At 38.7% G+C, this 23,885-nt stretch overlaps 2 protein-coding genes across 2 annotated transcripts in view; one reads left to right on the top strand and one right to left on the bottom strand.

Moving 5' to 3' along the window:
• Positions 1 to 352: 352 nt before the first annotated feature.
• Positions 353 to 16,630, bottom strand: smc4 (structural maintenance of chromosomes 4). The gene is made up of 24 exons (XM_044031763.1): positions 16,453 to 16,630; positions 14,992 to 15,162; positions 13,779 to 13,969; positions 12,989 to 13,180; positions 11,833 to 12,009; positions 9,894 to 10,058; positions 9,383 to 9,510; positions 9,073 to 9,213; positions 8,630 to 8,780; positions 6,843 to 7,007; positions 6,498 to 6,731; positions 6,173 to 6,358; positions 5,908 to 6,069; positions 5,557 to 5,782; positions 5,380 to 5,456; positions 4,446 to 4,598; positions 4,219 to 4,345; positions 3,651 to 3,840; positions 2,555 to 2,699; positions 1,933 to 2,106; positions 1,556 to 1,738; positions 1,208 to 1,440; positions 937 to 1,120; positions 353 to 643 (listed from the first exon to the last, which is right to left on the bottom strand). Exons 2-24 carry the CDS (start codon positions 15,143 to 15,145, stop codon positions 479 to 481), a joined length of 3,903 nt encoding a protein of 1,300 aa, XP_043887698.1. The 5' UTR covers positions 15,146 to 15,162; positions 16,453 to 16,630; the 3' UTR covers positions 353 to 478.
• A 455-nt stretch (positions 16,631 to 17,085) lies between these two features.
• ift80 (intraflagellar transport 80 homolog (Chlamydomonas)) overlaps positions 17,086 to 23,885 on the top strand; it is a 39,298-nt gene continuing 32,498 nt past the window's right edge. Inside the window, exons 1-5 of the mRNA XM_044032328.1 lie at positions 17,086 to 17,414; positions 17,523 to 17,581; positions 18,157 to 18,378; positions 20,763 to 20,873; positions 21,017 to 21,085. Of these exons, the coding sequence (XP_043888263.1) occupies positions 17,545 to 17,581; positions 18,157 to 18,378; positions 20,763 to 20,873; positions 21,017 to 21,085 (439 nt within the window). The 5' untranslated portion in view covers positions 17,086 to 17,414; positions 17,523 to 17,544. The remainder of the gene's footprint in view (positions 17,415 to 17,522; positions 17,582 to 18,156; positions 18,379 to 20,762; positions 20,874 to 21,016; positions 21,086 to 23,885) is intronic.

Genomic DNA, 23,885 nt, shown 5'->3' with positions numbered 1-23,885 from the left:
ACATAAAACCTGAGCAGTGACATCTTGTTAAGACACTTAAAAATCCAGTCAAAGTTAAACAAAATTATTAAGTCTGTGAATGTAATCTGAATGTAGACTAACTTTAGACAAATGTCTATTTTTTTGTTAAAAGAATCCCCCCACCAATTTGAATTAGAAATGTATGAAATGTTTGTTAATCACATATCTGTTGAACAGGTTCCTTTAAAGGCTTCAAACTTGGCGGGTGACACCAAGTGTGTGTGCGCAGTACCGACTTTGAAATGCAAGGGAACAGGTAAGGATGCCGCTTTACTAATTAATGTAATTAAACTTCAATGAATACATCATGAAAATAATGAAGGAAAATATCTTAATAGAAAACATTTATTGAGTCAGACAGTAAAATGATAGCAGCATTTCCATTGTAAAAGATAAAGATACAGACATATTTACATGTGTGAAAAGGAAAATAAAAGACAGCAAAGATTAATCGGATTTAAGCAGTGACAGCGCCATGCTCTTTGAACACGATGGTTTTGGGGTTGATTCCCACACTCTTTGTGGTGTTGTGAGTCTTGTAGATGCCAATGAGCCGATCAGCGATCTCAAACATGTTGTTCCTCAGAGAGATGATGATGAACTGAGCATTCTTTGTTTGCTCCTGCACAGAAAAATGAAACCAATCAGAGGTGAGGATGATATGAGAGAAAACTTAGATTTTTCAGTACCCTTCCATTGTGGTACCAGAGTATTAATACAGTATAGGTAGAGCTAGACCCACGACAGTCAGCTTATTCAGAGGCTTCCTCAAGGACAGTAACTTTTAAGATTTTTCATCACTTGGACATTAACGCTGCTACTAAACAACAGCCTGTAAACATCAGAGATTGTAAACCTTTAAGCGAAACCTGCAGCTTGTTTGGTCACAGATCACACCCACCAGGCTATACTCACATAAATGTAACAGGCCACAATGGACACGTTCTTGAAATCAAGAGCAGCATCTATCTCGTCCATGAAGTACAGAGGTGTAGGTTTGTAGTGGTGCAGAGCGAACACCAGAGCCAAAGAACTGAGTGTTTTCTCTCCTCCGGACAGATTAAAGATCTTCTTCCAACTCTTCTTTGGAGGACGAACACTAGAAAAGTGGGAAATAGAATTTGTGTTTAATTAAAAACAAACGCATGTCAACTGGAAGGACACAAAAATAAAACCAAAATGTTACCTGAAGTTGATGCCCTCAGAGAAAGGGTCTAAACTGTCTACCAGCTCCAGCTCGGCGTCGCCACCCAGTGTAAGCATCTGGTAGTTTTCCTTCAGTTTGTTAGTGATCATGTTGAACCCAGTCATGAACTCGTTGAGGCGCTGTTTGCGCAGGTCCTCATAGCCACGCTTGAAATTGTCTCTCTCTGTGGTGATCTCGTCCAGCTGAGCGACACGCTGCAGGTACAGCTCCTCCTAAAAACACACAATTCAGCTGCGCTTAGTTTATTATAAATGTTAGATTTTTAAGCTTTTAATTAAGACCACTTCCACGGGTAAGAGGGAGAAATACAAATACAAATATTCACACCTTCTTCTTATACTCGGCGATGGCTCCAAGATTGGGCTTCATCTGAGCACACGGGGTCTCTAACATGGTTATCTTGTTGATAATGACACTGGCATCAGGAATGTCTTCAAGTTCAGCAGCAGTGAGAACAGGGAGTTCCTCTGCTGGTTTGTCTTCAATGGAATGAAGGGACAACTTACCGGCCTTAAACACAAACAAGCAATAGTCAGCAGTTATAAATGTTAATTCATATACAGTCACCAACACCAGTGTCGACATCTTTCTTCCAACAACTCAATACAAGGTCCAGAGTGTAAAATATAAGGGGATTTTTTTTTTACTAAGAATACGATCACCTGATTGAATTAATAGTTATTTTTGATATATACCACACCCACCTCTTTGTGCCAGTACTTAATCTTGTTGTTGTGTTCAGTGATGTTGGCCTCGATCTGCTCGATGCGGAACCGGACGCTGAGTGACTCCTCCTGCATGGCGTGCTCCTGCTGCTGCAGCACCTTTATGTCCTTCAACACGCCCTGATATTGCTCCTGCACCTCTGGAAGTGCAGCCTAGACAACGAGGAAAACGTCAACACAAAACAAAACAAAAGGTTGTTCCTTTATTTCTGTCAGTGTTTAAATGCATTTACATTTCAGAGATGCAATCAGAGGAGAGGGGGGACGAGAATCATGGTCCTAAATGTTTACGTTGACTAAACTAATAGTCTCAGCTTTTAAAATGTAAAATGTTACGTTAAATAATAAATTGTATTTTATTTAAGTGCAGATATCTGATATCTGAAACTAGCGATCATTTTTATCAACCAATTACTCTTATTGTTTTAATGATTTCTTTGTTGAAAATAATAACTTTCAAGAAGCCTAAAAATCAGAGAGCTTGTTATACTTAAAAAACAACACCACTCGATTATCTACATTTAAAAGAAAGAGCTGCTGAGAATGTTTAATCGAAGCAGAAAAAAAAATTCTTATTGAACATGAAGTGAAGTGTGCTGACCTCGGCCTCCTGACAGGCTTTCATAATTTCTCCAGCCTCATCCTCAAGTTTCTTCAGTTGTTCTGTGAGCTCAGCCATCGACTTGTCATTCTCCTCCTGCTCAAGCTTCACACGGTCCACACTCTCCTCACACTTCTTAAGGTTACTATAGAGGAGACATGGACAGGAAAATACACCCACATTCAGCATTCTTTCATTTATTTTATATACTTCTGCAAGCAGCCACTCAGGCATTTATGGTCATTCTGCATACGGAAGGAAATGAAACGAGAATATTAAATACTATATGATCATTCTAGCATTGCTAAAACAACAAATCTAATAGTGGCCTAAGACTTCTGCTCAGTACTCTAGTTTAGGGTCAATTTAACCAAAAAGTATTTGGAGAAGTAATAAAGGATTTGGCAAGATCCTCCTGATTTATGTTGACTTAATTCAAACATGACTGGGCAGCTTTTGGATAGATCTGCACTGTTCTCCTGAGACAAAGCAAGACTTGCTGTCAAACACGCTGCTGCCTCAGCACCTTCACTTCACAAGCTCCACTGTGTTCTGAATTGACTGGACACAGAATCGAGCCAAACAAACCACATCACACATTTTTGCCACAGACGACTTCCAGCCTGTTCTGTGGTCACATGATCAATCTCTCTTTTCCAGCTACAGATACCAATGAGAGAGAGAGTGCTTGCTTTACACGCTACTGCCTCAACACTGATCAAGTCAAAACAAAGCAATGGCAATAATCATGAAGAACAGAGACCAAAGAGGCACAGACCTGGCACTAGTGTTAGCATCACAAAGACAAAAATGTTGATGATTGGTTTTCCAGACACTCAGCAGTAACAGACACAAGAGAAAAGACTTTCAGGGCTGAAACAAATCTAAACCTAAGACTGAAACCATGAAACAAGCCTCCACAACCTTTTATCACATCAGGTATTCATAACTCGTAAAATAAAACCCTGGAAATAAATGTTAAGCTAATAACTATATATATATATATATATATATTTAAACACTTTTCAAAGACAGTTAAGAAATGTAAATAAGAATCTCACTGACTAAATGACAGCTTAAATGAAATTAACCTCACCGGTCAGCTGTCTTTATGGCTACTTTGGCCTTGGTTATGGTGGACGAGCAGTCGTCCAGCTCCTTGTTGACCCTGTCTAGCTTGTCCTGCTGAGCCTTCAGCTTGTGGCTGTTGATTTCGACAATCAGGTTGTGGAGTCTCTTTACCTCGTTTTCCACCTTCCCAGCCTTATTGGATGCTGCCTCATAGTCTGAGAAAGCAAGGTGGGGAGAAAACAGAGCAACGATGGATGGTGAGATAGAAAAGCAATATTCGTGTTCCAAAGTGAGATTAACCTGCAAGTACATTTTCCAACACTCTGTATTTCTAGTCAAGGTAATGGATCATTTCTAATTATTATTCATTATTTTATCTAATTTACTGCCCTTTCTGCTGTAAATTCCAGGGGCAAACATCTACAAAACATCAGAGTGAGGAGGGAATATTTAGTACTACTAACTACTAGTTAGCAAGGATGGTGACTGTGGTGTCATTGCCATTTGCTGCACATTCCATTATATTTGGTATTCATCAGCTAACAACAATATTGTTCTCAGTGGTTTCTTTCCCGTTTACAGGAGGGTCCTACCTTTTTTGAAGGCCTCCAGGCTCTTCTCCATCTGCTTCTGTTTGGCCTTGTCTGGAGCAGCTGCCAGCACGTTAGCCTGGAGTTCCTTGATCTGAATTTTCAAGTGAGTTTCCTGTTCAGCAAGACTCTGAGGAAAGTAACGGGGAAAATACTCTGTTACACACAGGTGTGCTCACTGCAAAGAGAGTTGACTAGATCACCAAATGATGAATGTGTTTCTGACGTACAGTCATGCTGTTGGCATATTTTTCCAGAGTGTTCTTCATGTCTCGGAGCTGTGGCCGCAGGCGCTGGATGTTCTCCTCCAGCTGCAGCTTCCTCTCCTGGCAGCCCTGAAGCTTCAACACTTTCTCATTCAGCTTGTTCTCCATACGATCGAGCTGCAGAAAACACATGAAAATCATCACGTCTTGTACACTAATGGCCTGCTGTGGTGGTTTGTCTGACAGAAGAGGGCCGACGTCTCAAACTCACTTCAAGTGCAAGGTAAAATGTTCTTAGTTTACAGCAGGAAACAGTTATGAAACTTGTTTCACCAAATGTGGACAAAGTAAGTATGTCTCCACTGAGAGTGAATCACATGCATATTAATAATTTAACATTGATCTTTATCCTATTTTGTATCCTATATCGGTCACATGACTGTGTATAATCATTGTTGGTGCATTATTAGCTTACAGCATAGCTTGTGTATAAAGATTAATGTAATCCTTTGGTGGCAAAACAAACCATTGTTGTTGATAAAACTGAAATTCACAGCCAATCCCTCCTGTGTGTCCATCACCCTTGTGTCCACTTATTTGTGCTGCGATACTTCTTCTATTTACCTTTTAAATGGGAAAAATATTATGTTCTATTGAAGAAGAGTTGAAACTAGTTGAAACTGCTCAGGAGTTATTTAGTCGCCCCCTGGTGGCTAACTATTACTTATGTCCTACATTTCAAATCGCCAGGCTATTTCCACTTTTTCACACAGTCTATGGCCTCAATAAATGCAAACTACAGAAATGTTTTCTGAGGAGCAGACACAGTCTAATCTAATATGTTAAAATTAAAAGATTGGTTTCCTTTTTACAAACATTACATGTAAAAAGTACATGAACGTGTCAAGTCAAATAAACAAGTGAGAATCAATTTTATACTTATTTAATTTCACCTCACCTCCTGTTGGGAGACCTCGGTGCCAATAGAAGAGCCCATCCTGCCCTTCAACACTCTTCCTCCTCCAGTCATAGTACCTGTGAAGTACACACCAGACCACAGGGACGTTAAGATTATCTAATTTATAAATACTGATAGATCTGTGTAAACAGATGACATACATTATAGAACACTCACCAGCCATCTCAATGATCTGTCCCTTTAGGGTGACCACTCTCCAGCGCTTTTCTCTCTGGAAGGCCATACGTGTAGCCTGCTCCATGTCCTGGGCCACCAGGGTGTCCCTCAGGGCAAAGTAGAAAGCTGGCAGCACACTCTGATCTTTCACTCGCACCATGTCAAAGAGACGAGGGCAGTTCTCTGGAGTATTAATGGGAGCTATGTTCTTTTCCCACACCTTCATCTGGAAAAAGGAGGCCAAGAGAAAGAGGGAGTTATTAAATAACACGTTCATTTTATCAGACATTTCTGTTAAGGTTAAAGAAGCTTTTCAAAGACAACCTGTTGATTTAGTACGTCTTACTTTACCTTGTCCAGACCAATGAAGGTGGCAACCCCGATGTTCTGTTCTTTGAGGAACGTTACACATTTCTGAGCCGTGTCAATTGTATCCACCACAATGTTATCCAGAGCACCACAACTCGAGGAAATGGCCACGTCATACTTCTCATCGATGGCACCAAGGTCTCCCTAGAAACACAAATGAGCAATAAAAAAAATTAAAAGTCAAATGAAACACAGCTACATGACTTCTTTTTCAGTAGCTCTTGTATATTCACGTATGGCTTTTTACCAATCTTCCCAAGATGCCAGGGATTGTGCCCCTCTTCTTCTGCTGCATGAGGGCATCCAGGACCTTTCCTCGACTGCGGTTGGAGGACAGAGAACTCTTGGCTTCATCTACCTTCTGCCTCATTTCCCTCACTACTTCTCTGGTGCTGTTATCGACCTTCATCAGCTGCTCGAGCTCCGCTTCATCCTTCAGAGGGGAAAGCATTTCAGGAAAAGGTTCATACAAATCTCAATACCCTGTGGGCAGATGTGTAGTTAGTACTCTAGGTTCCATCACAACTTGTGACAAAATGCCATCTTAACAACACTCTTGTATTTAGTTTTACCTTCTTGAGTTCCTGTTCTGTCTGTGGTATTTTGACTTCTAAATCTTTGATGGCAGCGCGGCGCTCTCGCAGAGTGTCTGAGGTGGTTTGAAGCGTTTGTTTGGCTGTGTTAAGCTGCGTCAAAGCTGTGTTGTGACGGCTCAAGTAGATGTCAAGCTCCGACTGAGCCAGGTCCATACGGGAACGGGTTTCATTTACAGCCTTGCTGAGCTCCATCAGCTCTTTCTCTTTGGTCTGGACAATACAAGATGAGATGTAAGGATTGTGAAATGAGGAATTTTATAGAAACAATCTGAAACGTTTTCTATATTGAGTTAAAGAAAGCAAGCACCAAGGTGCACACACCTCTTTGTCCTGCTGCAAGCCACTGGTCTCTTCTTTCAGACTCTCCATGACCTCCTTAAGTTTGTCCTCCTCTTTTACCTTCTGCTGCTCCAGCTCTTCCTTGCGAACTGTTGCATCAGAGATGGCCTTTTCACTGTTGGCTGGTACACTGCGCACTTTCTCCAGCTGGAAGACGAACCAGACAGGAAAACAAACAAAAACAGACGAGATGTGTCGGACTGGTTTCTAAACAACAGCAGGAGCTACACCTGTTGAGACTGAAGACACAGTCCATTAATACACACTCCTGCTGACCGCAGACCAATAGGACTTTAATTCTTCAATGAGATTAGATGAAAGAGATTAGTAATGACTTTCTGAAAACGAGGTATGAAGTAAGTGGATCGAATGTGCTTTTTTTTTGCCAGTATCAGTTACAAGCAACTGTGCCACACATTCAGAAGCAGATCAAAACACACAACTGTAACAAACTATAAACACATTGAAAACTGACACAATGCTTGGCAGTGCTGAAACAAGGGAAGGAATGGTCTGTGTGTGTGTGAATATAGTCTATGTTTTGTAGGGTTAACTGCAGGTGAAATGTGAATATGGCTGCTGGGAGTGTTACACAAGCCAGGCCATAGTTGACTGCCACCCAGCAGAACACTGCTCCCCAGAGGTCTGCCTGCCTCTGCCCAGCTCCCCCTCAGACATGTCCAGAGTACAGCCTTTGTAGGTGGTAGGAGAAGGTGTATCTACAGTGAGGGTGACTCTTCACTCTAGGTCTGCATGCAAACTTTTTTCAGTAAGTGCACAAGTTAGAGAAACATTAGCCCAAGAGAGAGGAACCTGATTAAGAGTGAAACGGCACACACAAACACTCATGAAGAATAAACTTGTGTGATACCTCACAGCCCCCTAGTGGTTAATTCGGGGCAGGCAGGCCTTCCTGCCATAAAATTTCACTGACTGATAAAATCTGATCCATTTTTTTATCTCTCTCAATTATATCAATTCATTTTAGAGGCAATACATGGATTATTATATTTACTTGTTTTCCACACTTTTACAAATGACACAGCAGGGTTTTTTTTCAGTCATATTTAACATCATGACAGTAAGATTTCACAATTTCACTGACTCGAGCCTTGTTTTTGCCATCAAGTCACATTTATTAAAAAGAAAAGAAAAAAGAAAAAAAAATCTATATTAGAAGCCATGCCTTGTGTAAAGGAAAAACACTAAATGTATTAAATTGATAAAAATGAGAGGGCTTAATTTTCACAAAAATAGAAGGAAATTCTTTTATAGCTCTGTGGACAACTGTAAAACACAAACCTGTAAGGTGATGTTGCTTTGTAGGGAAAACAATCACTCAACATCAATAGTGTCACATAAATTAAAGTTAAAATGTAGTTTGAGTTTATCCTCACCATTTCCCTCCATACCACAAAACATCAGTGCTTTTATTTCCTATGAGCAACAGGAATTATATTTTAATGCCCATAATTCTTACATGTTGTGACAAATTCAGAGACTAGTGTCACAATATATTGCTTAAATATGACATAAGCTTCTCATTTTAAAAAACAAACAAGTAACCTTGAGTTTAAATATACGCAAATTTAGAAATTCTCTACCAACAAATGTGTAAGCCTCTGAAGACGATGTAAGAAGACCCACTGTGATACTGTCAAACAGAAACAATCGGACCAAACTGCAAGAGAGCAGCAAATGTTTATGACAAATGAATGTAAGTAAGTTGAACTGTACAATAGTGGACCATGATATAAAGGCTAACACACCTTTTCTTTGTCCTTTTCCAGCTGCTTCTGCAGTTCCTTGTTCTTGCTCTTGGAGTGTTTAATCTTCTCACGCACTTCAACATCCTGCAGGTCCAGCTGGGTGAACTTCTGCTTCTGAGTCTCAATGTACTTGTTGAGCTTATTTTGTTTCCTGGAGGAGGAAAACCATTTTTTTTTACCCAGTACATTCACATCAGCCGTTTAACAATCAAATACATAATTAGAATAAAATAAACAAATTCAGTTCTCAATAAAAAATTTGTACAAGAACAAAGCAACAATATTCAGATTTTAAGAAAGACATGTTGAGAAGCCTGAACTGAAATGTTGCCTCCTAACACTAATGTTTAGAGCAAGTCAGACCCTGACAACATCCTCATTATAAGTGAATCAGAATAAGCTCTAAGTGCACTAAGCAGAAGGAAAGAACAAAAAAGTCATACTTCTCCACATTTTTTAGCTCTTCGTTCATTTTCTCCATCTCCTGTGAGATCTTTGCAGTTTTCTCCATGAGTTCCTTGGTGTCCTCCAAAATCTTCTGCTTTTCCTGCTCTTTATCCACCACACGCTTCTGTAGATCGTGACTGAAGGCAATATAAAAATCAAGACAAACAGTGAGAGATAAGATGTTATTTACACATCAAAAGGTCACACTACCCTTGTGAAAGGTTCTCTCTTATTATGCCTCTGCTGGCTCTACATAAACTGAATGGTGAATTTGTCAAAAACAAAAAAAAGATATTGTGCACTCACACATAATATTGGCAAAGATGATTCTTGTGTTTAAAAATGTCATTCTCCAGGGTGAGGAACTCCACAGCTTTGTTCCTTTCACCTTCCAAAGCATTTTTCTCCTTTTCCACAAGCTTTACTCGGTTTAGCTAGAAGAGTAAACACAATGCAATAATAGATATCAGGAGATGACATAATAAATATTACTCCCACGTTTCAGAAAAACTATATTATTCATCTTTTCAAATACATTGTACCTTGTTATTTCCAATGACAGTTGTACACTATTATTATTATTAAAATTTTTCAACTGAAATTAAAAAAACATCTTCTAATTAAAGATGCTACTTGATGTTTCTTATGCAAGTATGTGGGAAGTAGTTGGCATAGTATAATACCAACCTAGTTATTAGTTTCATCTCTGCATCAAAAGTATCTAAACATACAATCACATTAAAAATACCTCTATAGTCTACAGAGTCAGGACACGGTAGTAGGGAAAGCTGGTTAACTGATGATGAGTGTGTGTCACCTTCTCTCCCCTCTGCTCATTCAGTAGCTCAATGCGACGGGCCAGTGTGTGGATGGGCTCCTTCAGGCGACAGGAGCCGATGATATCCTCCAGGTACTCCAGCATGCCCTCATCATGCTCTGTCTGACCTTTAGCCTTCATCATGGCAATCTGCTCCACCTCACCCTACGTAAGGTCCACGACACCACATGGACAGAGTAGACATGCATGCAATCATCCACAGCAAACACAGAGCGTTACAATAACACGTTAATCCATATATAAATTGTGATGACAAAGTGTCCTTTGACCACACGTTCACACAGTGTACTATAAACCACAAAATATTTTCCCCACCTGAGAAACAAAGTAAAAACGAGATAATGGACTACTTTATCAAACATAAAAATGATGTATTCTCATTAATAAGTAGATAGTGTAATGGCATATTTTTAACATACATTAGGACATTTAATACAGCACTTACATATTATCATCCCACCATACAGTGATTGGCTGCTATACCATTCATGAATTTCTAAGTATTACATGTATACACTTGGCCCCACATTGGAGATCTCTAGAGTAATAATCAACTTATCTGACCAGGGTCCCTTTTTATTAATTTTTAGTTAGGCTGGATTTGAATAATATTTCTCTATAGTTATATATATGGATACATATATAAAAACTACAAATTACATTACAATCGTTGTGGTGGGAGCTCACATATTATTTATATTTACACGAAAGGAAGGAGAAGCCTGAAGAGCAGGGGGAGGGGGGTATGTCCCCCATGTCATCCACTGCACTGAGAGCACAAAATAGACAGCTTCCCCTTAGCCAGAGGCCTGGAAAAGTGACCTTGGAGAACAAGCTAAAACCTCTTCTCATAGTCATGCAGCCCATGTCATAGACAGGGAGCTGAATATTTCACAACTCTTTCACATCCAAGGAGAATGAGATGGAACATGCACACATGCTAACGCAACAAGTCAAGCACAACACATGTAGTCAACCAACTAACCACAAAACCACAGGGGGAGGGGAGGGGGGGACATATTCACTAAACTACACCAACTGAAAATGTAATAAAATAAAAAAAAAAATAAAAAAAATTAAGTAATCAGCCATTTTGTTTTGCTTTTACATGAGTCATCCCCATAAACAGTGGGTTAATCAGTAATAATGGGTAGGTCACACACTATGTAAAACAATCAGAAGGGGGTAGGAATGTAACAAGTGAACTATCGGGAAACTCAGCGCAACATCATGCTAAATAAAAATTATTAAAAAATTCATAAAAACTTGAAAAATCATAAAAATCAAAAAAAGAATGTTGAACCAATATTAAAGCCATGGTAATGGAGGGTGTTTGGTCCAGCCGCACTGAAGCAGCACTGCTAATATTGGGGTTGGGGTCTATTCTCACACGCCAATATTTACGTGCTGCTAAAGCGTGGCAGGTACATGGGGGAGGGGAAGAGAGGGGAAAGGAGATCCAACCTGTCCCCTCTGGTTGGTCAACCCAATCAAAGATTACCCTGCATTTAACTAAATGTGTTGAATACACCTCCTCATGTCCAGGTCCATGTAACAACAAAACTGCATTTATTCCTTAAAATTCTACAGCAGCAAATTATGGTTCGCAACTTTACCACATTGTTTCAAACCATGATGCGCTGCTATAGCAGTCTAAGGGCTGGCAGAGGGCACACGCTCTCCCTTCCAATTCCAGTGCAACAGGTTACTCCCAAAGAAAGGCTTGGCTTTGAGGTAGCCACAAAACATTTGATTTAAAAGAAAATTGGGAACTGGGCAGAGGGAGAAGAGCAGGAATTATGTGCCAGAATGGGATGATCACAGCAGGGATTTTTCTTTTTTTTAAAAAAAGAAAGAGAAGAAAATAAAGCTGACTAACAGTTAAGAAGGAACATACATAAAATAAAATTACAATTACCTGTAAGATCAGAAATCTGTTGTGGTCTAGGTCAATACCATGGCTTCGGAGTAAGGCACCCACTTCTTTGAATGTGGCTTTCTTGCCATCAATATAGTAGGCTGAGGAATTGTCTTTGTTGGCAGTCCTGGAAACATAGAACTTGCTGTTGGGAATAACTTCGTAGTCATCTCCTTCCTGGCTCAGAGGGGGGAGGGGTAGAAGAGAGAGCAGCTTAGAGCACAACAGTTCAGAAGAAACTCAAAATAGCTGCACACATCAAATGATAACACTTGCAATACTGACAAATAAGCCGAGGATGGTTAGAAGAAAACAGTCTCCATCAAGAAGGCCCGCTCGAAAAGCACACAACAGATCTAAGCTAACTAAACCAACAATAAATAAATAAAGATAGAAAAATCAATATTGTTAGTGTTTTCTATCTTGTTACATTTGGGGTAAAAAAAATAACATTTTATAGTATACATATATATATCTGTATTCAATTGGGGTAAAAAAAAGACATTTCATTAAAATATGTTTAAGTATATCATTTAAGTTAACTAGACCACTTCCTGAAAATATTATATATATATATATAAGTGTCAAAAATGAAAGATTGTGCTACCAGTAAAGTTCAAAAATTACATTGTAGGTTCAAAAACTCAAATTAAATTTTTCTGCTTTAACAAACAGAATGACAAGTACATTTAACAGTGATCAGGGTAACACTTACACCTAATGTGGAAGATCACACATAAAAACCCTTCTGATTCTCTGAACTACATATAGTTGTGACATTATGTGACCAAATGCTATTGATTTGACTTTTAATACTCTCACCTATTTTACTGACTTTCCACAGTAAAATAAATTTAGTAGAGCAGTCACTTGACATTTTATTTATAAATTACTCAAAATAGCACAATCACTTCTATCACATTATGAATTGACTATGGTATGTGTGGGTGTTTAGGCTGCAACTCTCATGACTGATTCCAATGTGAGTTTAGTCACTGGTGTGATAAGTATCAATATCATCACATGAGCACATCAAGATTTTTTTTTTTTAATTCAAGAAAAACAAAAGTGTTTTAGAAAGTATTTCTCATCACTCATTTCAATTAGATCCATGATATGCACAACTGTATATGTATAAATATATATATATATATACCTTGTCAATGATCTTTTGAAAATGCACCTCCACAGTGCAGCTTTGGACATCTTTGTGTTTATCAGAGCTGTGAATCAGCACTGAGAGCTTTTTTGATCTGATCTTTTGAGCTCTGTATCCAAACACAAACAGCATTGAATCTATCACATTGGACTTCCCACTTCCATTTGGACCAATGATGCAGGAAAAGCGCTGAGAGAAAGGCAAGAGAGAGAATAACAATAATAATAAAAAATTAAATACAATAGAGATATAAATAAATACTGCATCCAAACACAACTACCATAAATTTAATAACATTAGAAGGCATATCTTAACATTTAAGCACAATAAGATTGTGCTGGATGCTGTAGGATGAGTGGGTGTAGTTAAGGATTATTTTAATAAACATACATTTGCTAAACAAATGGGGGATCAGAGGAAGGTGAAAAGCATAAGTTTCAAAGACAGACATAATTTAAGAGAAATGCCAGCACACCATTAGATCACTACCCTGTGTAAGATACATTCACTAAATCAAAATGGAGGAGTGTGTTTTCCAATTCCCCAATTTAAAATAATTTTTATCTCAATAAATGTTATCACACAACCATATATTTTTTTCTTTACTTTTTAAAACCACACACAGCTCAAGACAATACATTTTTATTTAAACAAATATTTCTTTTTTTTTTTTTTTTAAATTGAGAAACACCACAAATGGTGGCTCATCAGTTATCTTAACACATACACAGAGCACTTCCCACGCACACACATACTATTGAACATTTGTGGGTAGTTTCGGTCGTACCTTGTGAAAAGGCCCCAGTATCTGCTCGCCTGCGTACGATTTAAAGTTGCGATTGACTAAATGTGTAATCATGAGGCGAGGAGCGCCCGGTTCATTGGTCATTGCTGGGGGCGGGGGTGGAGGGATGCTGCCGAGAATCTCCTCCAAACTTCGGTTATCAACCGCCTCGGCAGCCTCTCCGTGAGACGGATCTGTGGCATGACAAAAAAAGTGCAACTTTTTATTCCCTCTGCGAGTCGTTTCAGGTGGGGGACAGTGGTGCGTGGGGGAGGGGTGGTGGAGCAGAAAAACACAAACAAACAAAAACACAGGCAAAGTCGCGAGAGCGGTCAAACAACGACTCCCGAGGAGAAAAGTTGACAGGCGTTATTTGTCTTTGTTCTGAGAAACATAGACCCATAAATATGTACATATAAAAAAGAAAAACAGAAAGAGACCATGGTCGCTTATGACGGAGCCACATTATTATACAAACGATGTCCACAAGAAGCGTCGATACGAGAGTGGATGCGCCCCACATTAATTTCGTCGACAGTAAATAACTCAAGTGTGAATTTCCACCATTAACGTCACATTTTCAATCAAACACTGAACTGGAAGTCCAAACACAGACGTGGAAACAACGTGCAGCGAAAAAAAATGCACATGTATTTAAAGTTGAAGCCATCACTTCCAAGTCACAACGACCTGTCCAAAAATCTATTGTGCTCACATAAGCATAAACAAGCCAATGAAGGGGGTCGATGTTTGTCACTGATATCCTCAGACAACATCTGAATACATCTATGAAAACACAAACAACCACTTGACGCCACTGTGCATCCTATAAGCCTCGCATTCACATCATTTAATATCAAGTTACACGAATTTAGTATTTTTTTTCTTCTCCTCCAACTACACAAAACACTCAAATATAGAAATTAAATTACCTCGTTTGTCGTGGAGCTTCGGTGAAGAAGTCCGCTCAAATAAGCATTCAAAATCATCTCAAAAATCACCATACGTTTATTGATGAGTGAAACTTTAGAAGAAAAAATACATCAGCCATTCTAACTACGTACTGAGATTAAACCGAGAAAGGAGGAAAAAAAGAGCTTCACAGCTGCGCCAATTGGCTACTACTACAACAACCAGTACAGCAAAACACGCAACACCACTGAGTGAACACAACTTATTTAGATTCACAGACATCAAAACACCCTTTGTTACTTGCCAGTTGTCGTCTGCGGTGCCTCCTCTCTGCCATTAGACTTGGTTTGTTGAGGGGCTACTACATCAGGCTCGTCCTCCGAGTCATCCCGAGGCTGCGACCCTTTCCCTCTTGGCTTAGCGGCGGCAGTTGAGCTCTTTGCAGTTTTGGATGGCATGATTTGAAATCTGAAGGCTGTCATAGGTATAAAATAAAATAAATCCATAATGAGTGGTGCTTGTCCATCTCCCAAACTCCACTTTTGGTCGGTCACACAAGCAGCAGCAGCCTGTTGTAAGTCTTTAATCATTACCCCCAGTCAGATCCCACTGTCGTCCATATACCGGTTAAACAGTACATTATTTTTAAGTAAATGAACGTATATCTTACACACATGCATTCAACATTTAAATGCAAGTGTGTGACCTGAAAAATAAGAGGTTGCTTAAAAAAATATTCTGGTCTGACAAAGGTCATTTTACAGCTGTATATAGTATTCTAAGACTGAAATACACAGTCTCCTCCTCTAACAGCGTAGCTTTAATAGCCTTGTGCATATGGGGGTATTTTATTTACGCGTTACAAACATGAACGCTTAACAACCACTGTAATGTTGTAAAAATCCTAAAAAAGAACCCATATGGAAAAAGAAATCATGCACACAAGTCCCCAAACTAGCATAGGTTGTCTGACTGGCTATCTAGAGAGAGGACACCGTCGTAAAAGGATCGAAGTCTAAAAGTGACACCAACATCAGGCTCTCATCCTCTCTACTTCATGTAGGGGGCGGAGGTGTAGACGAGGCAACCTAACTCGCTAGTTTACAGGAAAGCACATTCAAACAGCCAGTGTAATCTGATTGTAACGCTGTTAGGCACAATTAAGTTGGACTCGCCATCTGTGACAAATTATTAAAGTCAGAAAAATATCTATTTATATATGAACGCGCCGTCAACTTTGCCACGTTAACGCACCCTTTTTTCTGGTCGTAGAATGATATCGCTATCGTATCTGACGTCAAGATACACTGCGAAGCTAAAGCTAACATATCGGCTAACTGTATAATGCTAAAGCAGCGCTGTAACGTTTCCTGTACGCACAGTTCGGGGTTATCGGAATTGAAACGTGCGCTCAACTTCAGCCGATGTCATGTAAATGTTACGTCGTGTACGTCAACCAGACAAAGACATCGTTAGGCACAAGCTTAACGCAATACTAAACTCCTGCTCATACAACCAGAAATGCGGTGTTACAGCGATGAAAGTGCCCAACTACGAAGAACAACAACGACGCGGTTAAAAACCTCAAACACAAGTAACTCTCTTTACATTTCGGGATACTGATAAAGTTCCTCAATATTTTTTTTCCTCCATTGAAAGTCAAATTAGCATGCTGTTTCTTAAGTCTTGTTTGAAATTAACGCTGTGCATTTTAGCAAATAGACACAACCCAGACACTGATCTTAGCCAAACTGTTCCGCTGTACCTTCCACAAAGTGAACAAGGTCTGTGAAAAGACTCCTCTGCACCAAATTATGGTTAAAAACGCTGTTCGTAAATCCAAAAATCAGGCGAATATATCCACAAATACTCAGCCCCGTGTCATCCCGACTCGCTCTCACTTGAAAACTCCAACTTGTAAATGGCGCCTAAACTGCGCTGTCGAACCAAATTCGTTACCAACTGACGCAAGGCACCATGGAACGTTCAAAGGGCAAGGAGGAGGGGGAGAAAAAACACGAAATTCAAAAAAGGGGACGCAGCCAACTCCGCCCTTCTCCAAACCAACGACGATGCGATAAGAATAACCAGGCGAAAACACACAAAGTAGAACTCATCTTTCACATAGTTGTATAATATTCTGTATGGTTATTGTCACATTCAACCCCTGATGTTTCTACGTATTCAAACGGTTGCCTGGTTACAGTAGAACGAAGTCCCGCCCCGACGATAAGTTTATATTTCATGAAATGTTATTCGGTTGGTCAGTGGATTTCTGTTATTGTGCTTTAGCACGAGTTTAAAAAATGTATCTTCATTTCATATACACATATATATATACTTTGTGTTTTTAAATAACAAAACATGTTGGTTGTAAAAGAGTGAGATTTGCAACTCTCGCGATAACTCACGTTGCTTAGCATGACCCAGATTAGAGTGCTACCAAAAGTTAGCCTGTATAACTCAAGCGAGCTCGACAGCTGTAGACAGACTTCCTTTGGTCCTGTAATGATGACTCGACTCGAGTGTCTTTTGCTGGACTATATGGCACGCATACATTTGTGACTGTGTCACGGTGCAGTCGGTAACGACAGAGCAGTGTCTGTTTTAGCTAGGTAGCACTTTGAGCTAGGATTCCCGTTAGCAACCAGTGGTAGGTAACGTAGCAACTGCAGACGCTTGTTTCATCCACTGCTGCTGTCACCGAAGCCTCGTCTAATCTACAGGGTACGGTTTATACTAATTTAAATGTTTCATTCTCCGCATTGTTTCTGTCCGTGTGTTTGCTTTATAACAGGGTGGTATAACTGAATATATATTGTCTTCTCTGTTTAGGGATCAAGAGCAAACATCCACGATGAGACTGAAAACATGGCTCTTAAAGGAACCAAAACATATCCTTGTTGTTTTAAAGAGTAATATTGTTAAAATCGTCGTTGTTAGACTTTTTGATGTAATTGGTTAACTCCTAATATGGTATGACTTGACCCGAATCCTCTTCTGTGCCAAAACTACAATTTCCTTCCTTTTTTTCCGATAAGATTATTAAATGCATTAGATTTCATATGAGCAATTTAAGTAAAATTTAAGTCACACCTGGAACCAGGTTTTTAACAATTGTTAGGGGACAACTACTGTAACAAAACAGAACCTCTTGATTTAACATTGGAATATATTCAGAAAGTCTAAATAGCAGCTATCTTTTCAAAGTTTCATTTGTAATTAGTGTGCTACTGAAGAGCACATGAAACTAACAGAGCACTAATAACAGTATTTTCTATACTATAGATGTTTAAAGCTAATACAGAGGGGGCAGAAAAATAAAACTGATGAGGATATGCCCCCTTGTGCCACTGGGTCTATGTAAAGTCCCTGTGTGTAAAGTGTTGTTATTTGGCACTCTACAAATAAAAGTGAATGTAACTGAAACAATAACACGCATTGATTCCTTTCCTTAACAGTAGATCACATGAGGAACTTGTGAGCTGTGTTGGCTGGACCACAGCAGATGAACTGTACTCATGCAGTGAGGACCACCAGATCCTCAAATGGAACCTGCTGTCCAGTGAGACCAGTCTAGTTGTCAAATTGCCAGAGGAAATTTACCCTATTGATCTTCACTGGTTCCCCAAAACTGTTGGTGTCAAGAAACAGACCCAGGCTGAGGTCTTTGTCCTTACCAGCTCTGATGGCAAGTTTCCTTTTTTCTGAGTTCGATCAGAGAATCAATGTCAGTTTTATTAAAATATACCCGGGCAGTCAACAGGCACATGACCAACGCGTTTATTTTTTCACTGTTATGTAGAATAGTATTGATCTAGGTCTGTGATGCTATGCTAAGCAATTCTGATTTATTGCTTTACAAATACTTATTCTACAAGTATTACAATTGATAGTATCAATAACTGCGTTGATCTTTTCCTCCTTATAACAATTTGAATAATGCATTTCTTAGACAATAACATATGAGTCATATTTTCACATTTCAGTGCACATCACATGTCAGACTGGCAGTGAGACATAATATGTACAACAGAAATAGTTAGTTAGTTAATTTCCCCTGCCAAGTAAAATATGTTTTCTTTTCCTGCTCACTGTTCATTGAGACATTCAGGACATACAGTAGGATAAATGTGACCCTTAAAGTTAAACCGAAAATAACTTTACGAAACCTTGTATTGCAGATAGCACTGATAAGCAGAACTTCCAGTACCTTTGTGGGACATTGGCAAGTGCTACTTTTACTGGTTTCTGTTCAGTGTTTTGTTTTGTTTTTGTATGAATCAAACAATTCAGTAGTCATTCCTCATGGTTAAAAAGGGAAATCATATACTTTAGTTTGATGCTTATACAGTAAAACTGGAGTTGCTTTAAATAAGATAAAATTTGTCTGAGAGAAGCATGTAAATTCTACTATTTTCACTTCAGTTAATTATTTTAGTGGTACTGTTAAAAAGTATGTCAGTCCCTCCTCTTTTTGAAGCAGACCTTCAATGTACAGATCACTTTTTTTTGGTTTTTCCATCATTGTAATCAGAAGCTTGGCAAAACATTCTGGGTGACGTACATCTATATGGCTTTGTATATCTGTTCTCCGGCCTATATTAGATATAAACACACAGAATATGGATGTACTGTTATGGAAGGCAGCGTGTGGTCACAACACTAATGGCAGTGTTGGGTTGCATAAACACACCCACAAACTGAAGCAGCAATTTTCTCTGGCAGACCAAAGTGTAGGGAAGACTCTTGTAACAATTCACTTGCAACTTTCTTCTGCTTCTTGCCTTGTTTCCAGTTAAACAAATATTATCTAATTATTGCTCAGAATAAAATTTAGCATTTTTTATCAAGGGGGAAAAATATGCTTTTGCTGAGTGGGATAACACATTATAAACACTGTGTCAAAGCGTAATATTTGTAGTGAACATCTAAGTTTTAGTATACTTTATTTATTTGAGGCATCATTTGACATTATACAACATAATATCATATTGGAAGTAGACTTCACTCATATAGTACCACAGTAAGCATGGGGGAGGATTCTACAGCCTCATCACCTTTGAGTAAATACAATGTGGGGTCATAGTAATTTTATTTTATTTTAACAGGTGCAGCAACAATGAATAAATAAAACAACAATAAAAAAATAAAATGACAGAGGTTTAATATCTCATCAGCATTAGATATCATAAAAGTATGCAGATATATGACAAAGTGGAACCTTTCTCACACACTGTTTGGCTAAATTGACGAGGACTGTTAATGAATGAATGACTTTATTCCTCCCCCAGGGGGGAAACACATTCACAACAGCTCAGTTAAGAGAGTGTGTGAAAATGTGTGTGCACATGTAATTATATTACATTACATTACATGTCATCAGCCAGGGGTGGAGTTGAACTTGTGACCATTGCGACCATGATGTCTTTCGCACACAGGGTACCGGTGTGGCTCAGCTTAGTAGAATTTGAAAGCTGTACACACCAGGTGTACTCTCTACCTGTTTGACCGATACCATCCACTTTTGTTGAGATTTCCAAAATTAGAAGTGGAAAATGCAACAGCATGCTGATTTGCAGTTTTTGGCCAACAGAAATTACACAGCACTTTCAGAATTTCTTTAATACACACTGCCACAAAGTATATGTTGAGCTAGCGTCTTTGATAGCTGTCTCCATGCATGATCACCCCCTGTGTCTAGCAAACAGAAAATTGCCCTAATTTAACAAACAGAAACCTTCACTTTCACTCATTTACTTTATGTTAATAGTTTGTAATTTAGCAAGGAGGGGAACATACGGTATAACCTTGCTTAGTATGTAAAGGGATTCAGTTATTTTACTTCATATATATATATATATATATATAGTACTTTCTGTAAATGTTTTCTTCACACTGGTGTTTTGTACTTTGCCTCAAGCAGCAACCTGAACATTTATGTTTTATTGTGTATATAAGATGCACATTTAGAGCAGGCACTTTTTTTTCTGAATACAGACTATAGACCCACACATTAAACCAGGCCTACAGTGTAGAAATTCTATTCAATATGCCTTTTTTGTCTCTTTACAGGAAAGTTCCACCTGGTCTCAAAGATAGGGCGTATTGAGAAGAGTGTTGAAGCACATAATGGAGCTGTTTTGGCTGGAAGATGGAACTATGATGGCACTGCTCTTATCACAGGTAAAGATAACAGGGCTCACACATTTTTCTTTTATCTATACTGCCATCAAAGATTTTGATTAAACTTTAAATTTTGTGAATTTGCTTCTTATGTACGTCGTTTACCATGAATTTAATTTCAATCTGTTTCTCTGATTACTCAGCTGGAGAAGATGGACAGATCAAGATCTGGTCAAAAAGTGGTATGCTGCGCTCAACACTAACCAGCCAAGGTGAGACTAAAGACTGTTGTTGCTGATATTGTTATCAATAATTCTAATTATCATCAAAACATTTACATAGAAACAGTGAAGCACACTTTTAAAAATGTAAAATCCTCTGCACAGTGATTTTTTTTAAACAATGTCAGCAGATGCAGTAATTTTCAACCCGTGATAGACTGAAAAGAAGCAGTGGGGCTAAAAATGAGCAATTATTGTTATTGAAAATGACAGCCGTGATGACGGGGTGAAATTTTAGTGGGTGACATGATTTCTGTCTGAATGAATGGCTGCAGCCAGCCAATTTAATTAGCTGAAGCTATAGAAATAATAATTCTCTGATTTTGCAAGTGAAAGGTATTTCAGTATGTTCACCAGTTACATTAATTTACGGGGCCAACAGGTCTTTCTTTTGGACTGCAAATAACTCTTACATTATAAGTAGTCTGTGATGGACTGGTCCATCTTTGGCTCCAGCATGGTAGGTAACGAATAATAAGGAATTGTGAATTAGTAGCTTGTGTGTACTGTAATGTACATCATCAAAGCTGCTGTCAGGGGTATGCTTCAGTTAAAATAAATTTTAAGTAGCTCTGTATTTTGGCATTTAATTTTTCCTCATTACATGCAAACATGTACAGAACAAAAAAAACTTAGACCTGTACGTGTAAAGTGGTCGTTGCTTATTGGACGGCAGTGTGTGAAAGAGCCAATCTTTTGAACTGATTGAAACTAAAGATCATAACCATAGCAGCTGGCAACCAGTAGCAGAAGCCATGTGAAGCCAGTCACTGACCTGCCAGCTGCAGGCATTTAGTAAACACAACACAACACTCTGCCACCAATTACACACTCTGTATTTCTGGTTTATCTTACACACACGCACGCACACACACTCAAATCATGCAGTTCCCCAGCCCCTTACCCCAACTTTAACCATCACAACTAAATGCTTAAAGCTAATCCTATCCTCAACCCAATTCTAAGCTATGTCCTAAGCTAAGTCCTAACTCTCAAAAGATCCAAAGTTAAGTTGTGAGGACCAGCCATAAATGTCCTCACAAAAAATGTTTATATCAACATTTGTCCTTACCGCCATCTACAGAGATGCACACACATATTTTCTATTTATCTTTAGTAATGCTGGTTATTAATTGTTAATTGGCCAGTTAATAAATGTTAAGTTACTAAAACATTATTTTGTCATTCTGAAGTTATTTTACTTTTTGATGAATTGTTCCATGTATTTGTTTATACATTTTATTATTATTATTATTATTATTATTGTTGTTATTAATATTATTATTATTGTTATTGTTATTATTATTATTATTATTATTAATAATAATAATAATAATAATAATAATGAAAATATTGCGTTATCATTAAATGGTGATATTTTGTCTGATGGAGAAAAAAACCCATTGGAAAACCCATATCACATATACAGAGAGTACTCTGTACATATATACAGAGAGTAACACATATGCATATAAGACATATACATAGAGTACTGATTGTTTTGAGCCTACTGGACTCAAGATTACACGAGCAAGAAGCAGAGGCCTGATTAAGAAGACTTGTTTCACAAGGAAACCTTACTTTACCTCTGGTGCTATGACTCACATGTTCACCTCCTTATCTGGCTTCAGTTTGTTTCTGTGTTCAAAATAACTCTCCCAGAATATGAACAGTGTAATTCCACTATTTACACAATATCCCAGATCTCACAATAAAGAGAAGTGCCTCTTAGATGTTGTTTGATTTTAATTATTTGTCTATATCGGCAACCAGATTATTTGAAGGGCCAGTATGTAAGAATTATTGACATCTATTTGTGAGACTATAGATTGCAGTAAACAAAGTACTCCTCTGCCCACCGCTCTCTTTTACGTGGCGCATCAGGAAACTGCAGTGGCCTTAGCATACCGGAAAGGATGTTGTTCTTTGTTAGTAAGCCTCCACTTCAAAATGTGAAATGCTCACACTGGCTGGTTTGTCTGTTTGTGATGCTGATGAACATTGGCAGAGCAAGATGAAGGCCTCCATAAAGCAAAGCTCTTGATTAAATTATGTCTAGAAAGACTTATTCAGCAGCTTTTATTCTAAAATGCTGTGGCTTATTCTAAAACCATCTGATTTTTATTTTAATGTTCATATTACTAATATCCTCCTCTATACATGTTTCTTTTCTCTTTCACTTTGTGATTGTGTGGACATGTGTATGTATGAATGCACAGTTTGTATGTGTAAGGATGTTAAAATGTAGCCATAATTGGTCTTCCTGCTCTGTGTTAATGATACATTTCTCTCTCCAGCATTATGGCAGACTTATTAATTGATTCATTGCCCTGTTTGACTTATTACATATTTCTCCTCAGATGTGGGACAGAAAAAAAGATGGGGTGGCGGGTGGATGAAAATTGGCTTCTGGGAAAATGGATGGCACACTCGTGCTGAATGAGGGGTGCAGTGGAAAAACTGGCAGGGGGACAGCAATTTAGTCCTAGTATGTAAAAACATTTCCCCCGAGCTTGCTGCTTGTAGATTGAGCTGCTGTGGTGGGCTGCTCGACAGACGTACAGATTTGTATAACATCTGGATTACAGTGGCATTGCTGCAGATACAAACCATTCTCTCCACATGGCACTCGGCTCACTGCAGGTGTTGCTTCTCTTCAGAAGCTTTGAACTCCAAACACACAACCGCACAGAGCACACGGCACAAGAAGAGGGCTGCTCTTGTCGGGGACCCATTTTAAGAGAGTGAGAGAGGTTGGGAGTGAGTGAGCAAGCGGAACTTGTCTCAACCC

Source organism: Solea senegalensis, linkage group LG8 (genome assembly GCF_019176455.1).
Source record: "Solea senegalensis isolate Sse05_10M linkage group LG8, IFAPA_SoseM_1, whole genome shotgun sequence".
Taxonomy (NCBI): Eukaryota; Metazoa; Chordata; class Actinopteri; order Pleuronectiformes; family Soleidae; genus Solea; species Solea senegalensis.
Note: the sequence above shows the minus strand (reverse complement) of the source record. Positions and strands in the feature narration are given on the sequence as shown.

Excerpts from the sequence above, each read along its gene's own strand:
- smc4 (XM_044031763.1), bottom strand. The coding sequence starts at position 15,145 with ATGCCATCCAAAACTGCAAAGAGCTCAACTGCCGCCGCTAAGCCAAGA. Across the intron at positions 12,010-12,988 it reads TTCAAAAGATCATTGACAAG|GAAGGAGATGACTACGAAGT; the intron begins GTATATATATAT and ends CCTCTGAGCCAG. Across the intron at positions 644-936 it reads TTGTGGCCTGTTACATTTAT|GAGCAAACAAAGAATGCTCA; the intron begins GTGAGTATAGCC and ends TTTTCTGTGCAG.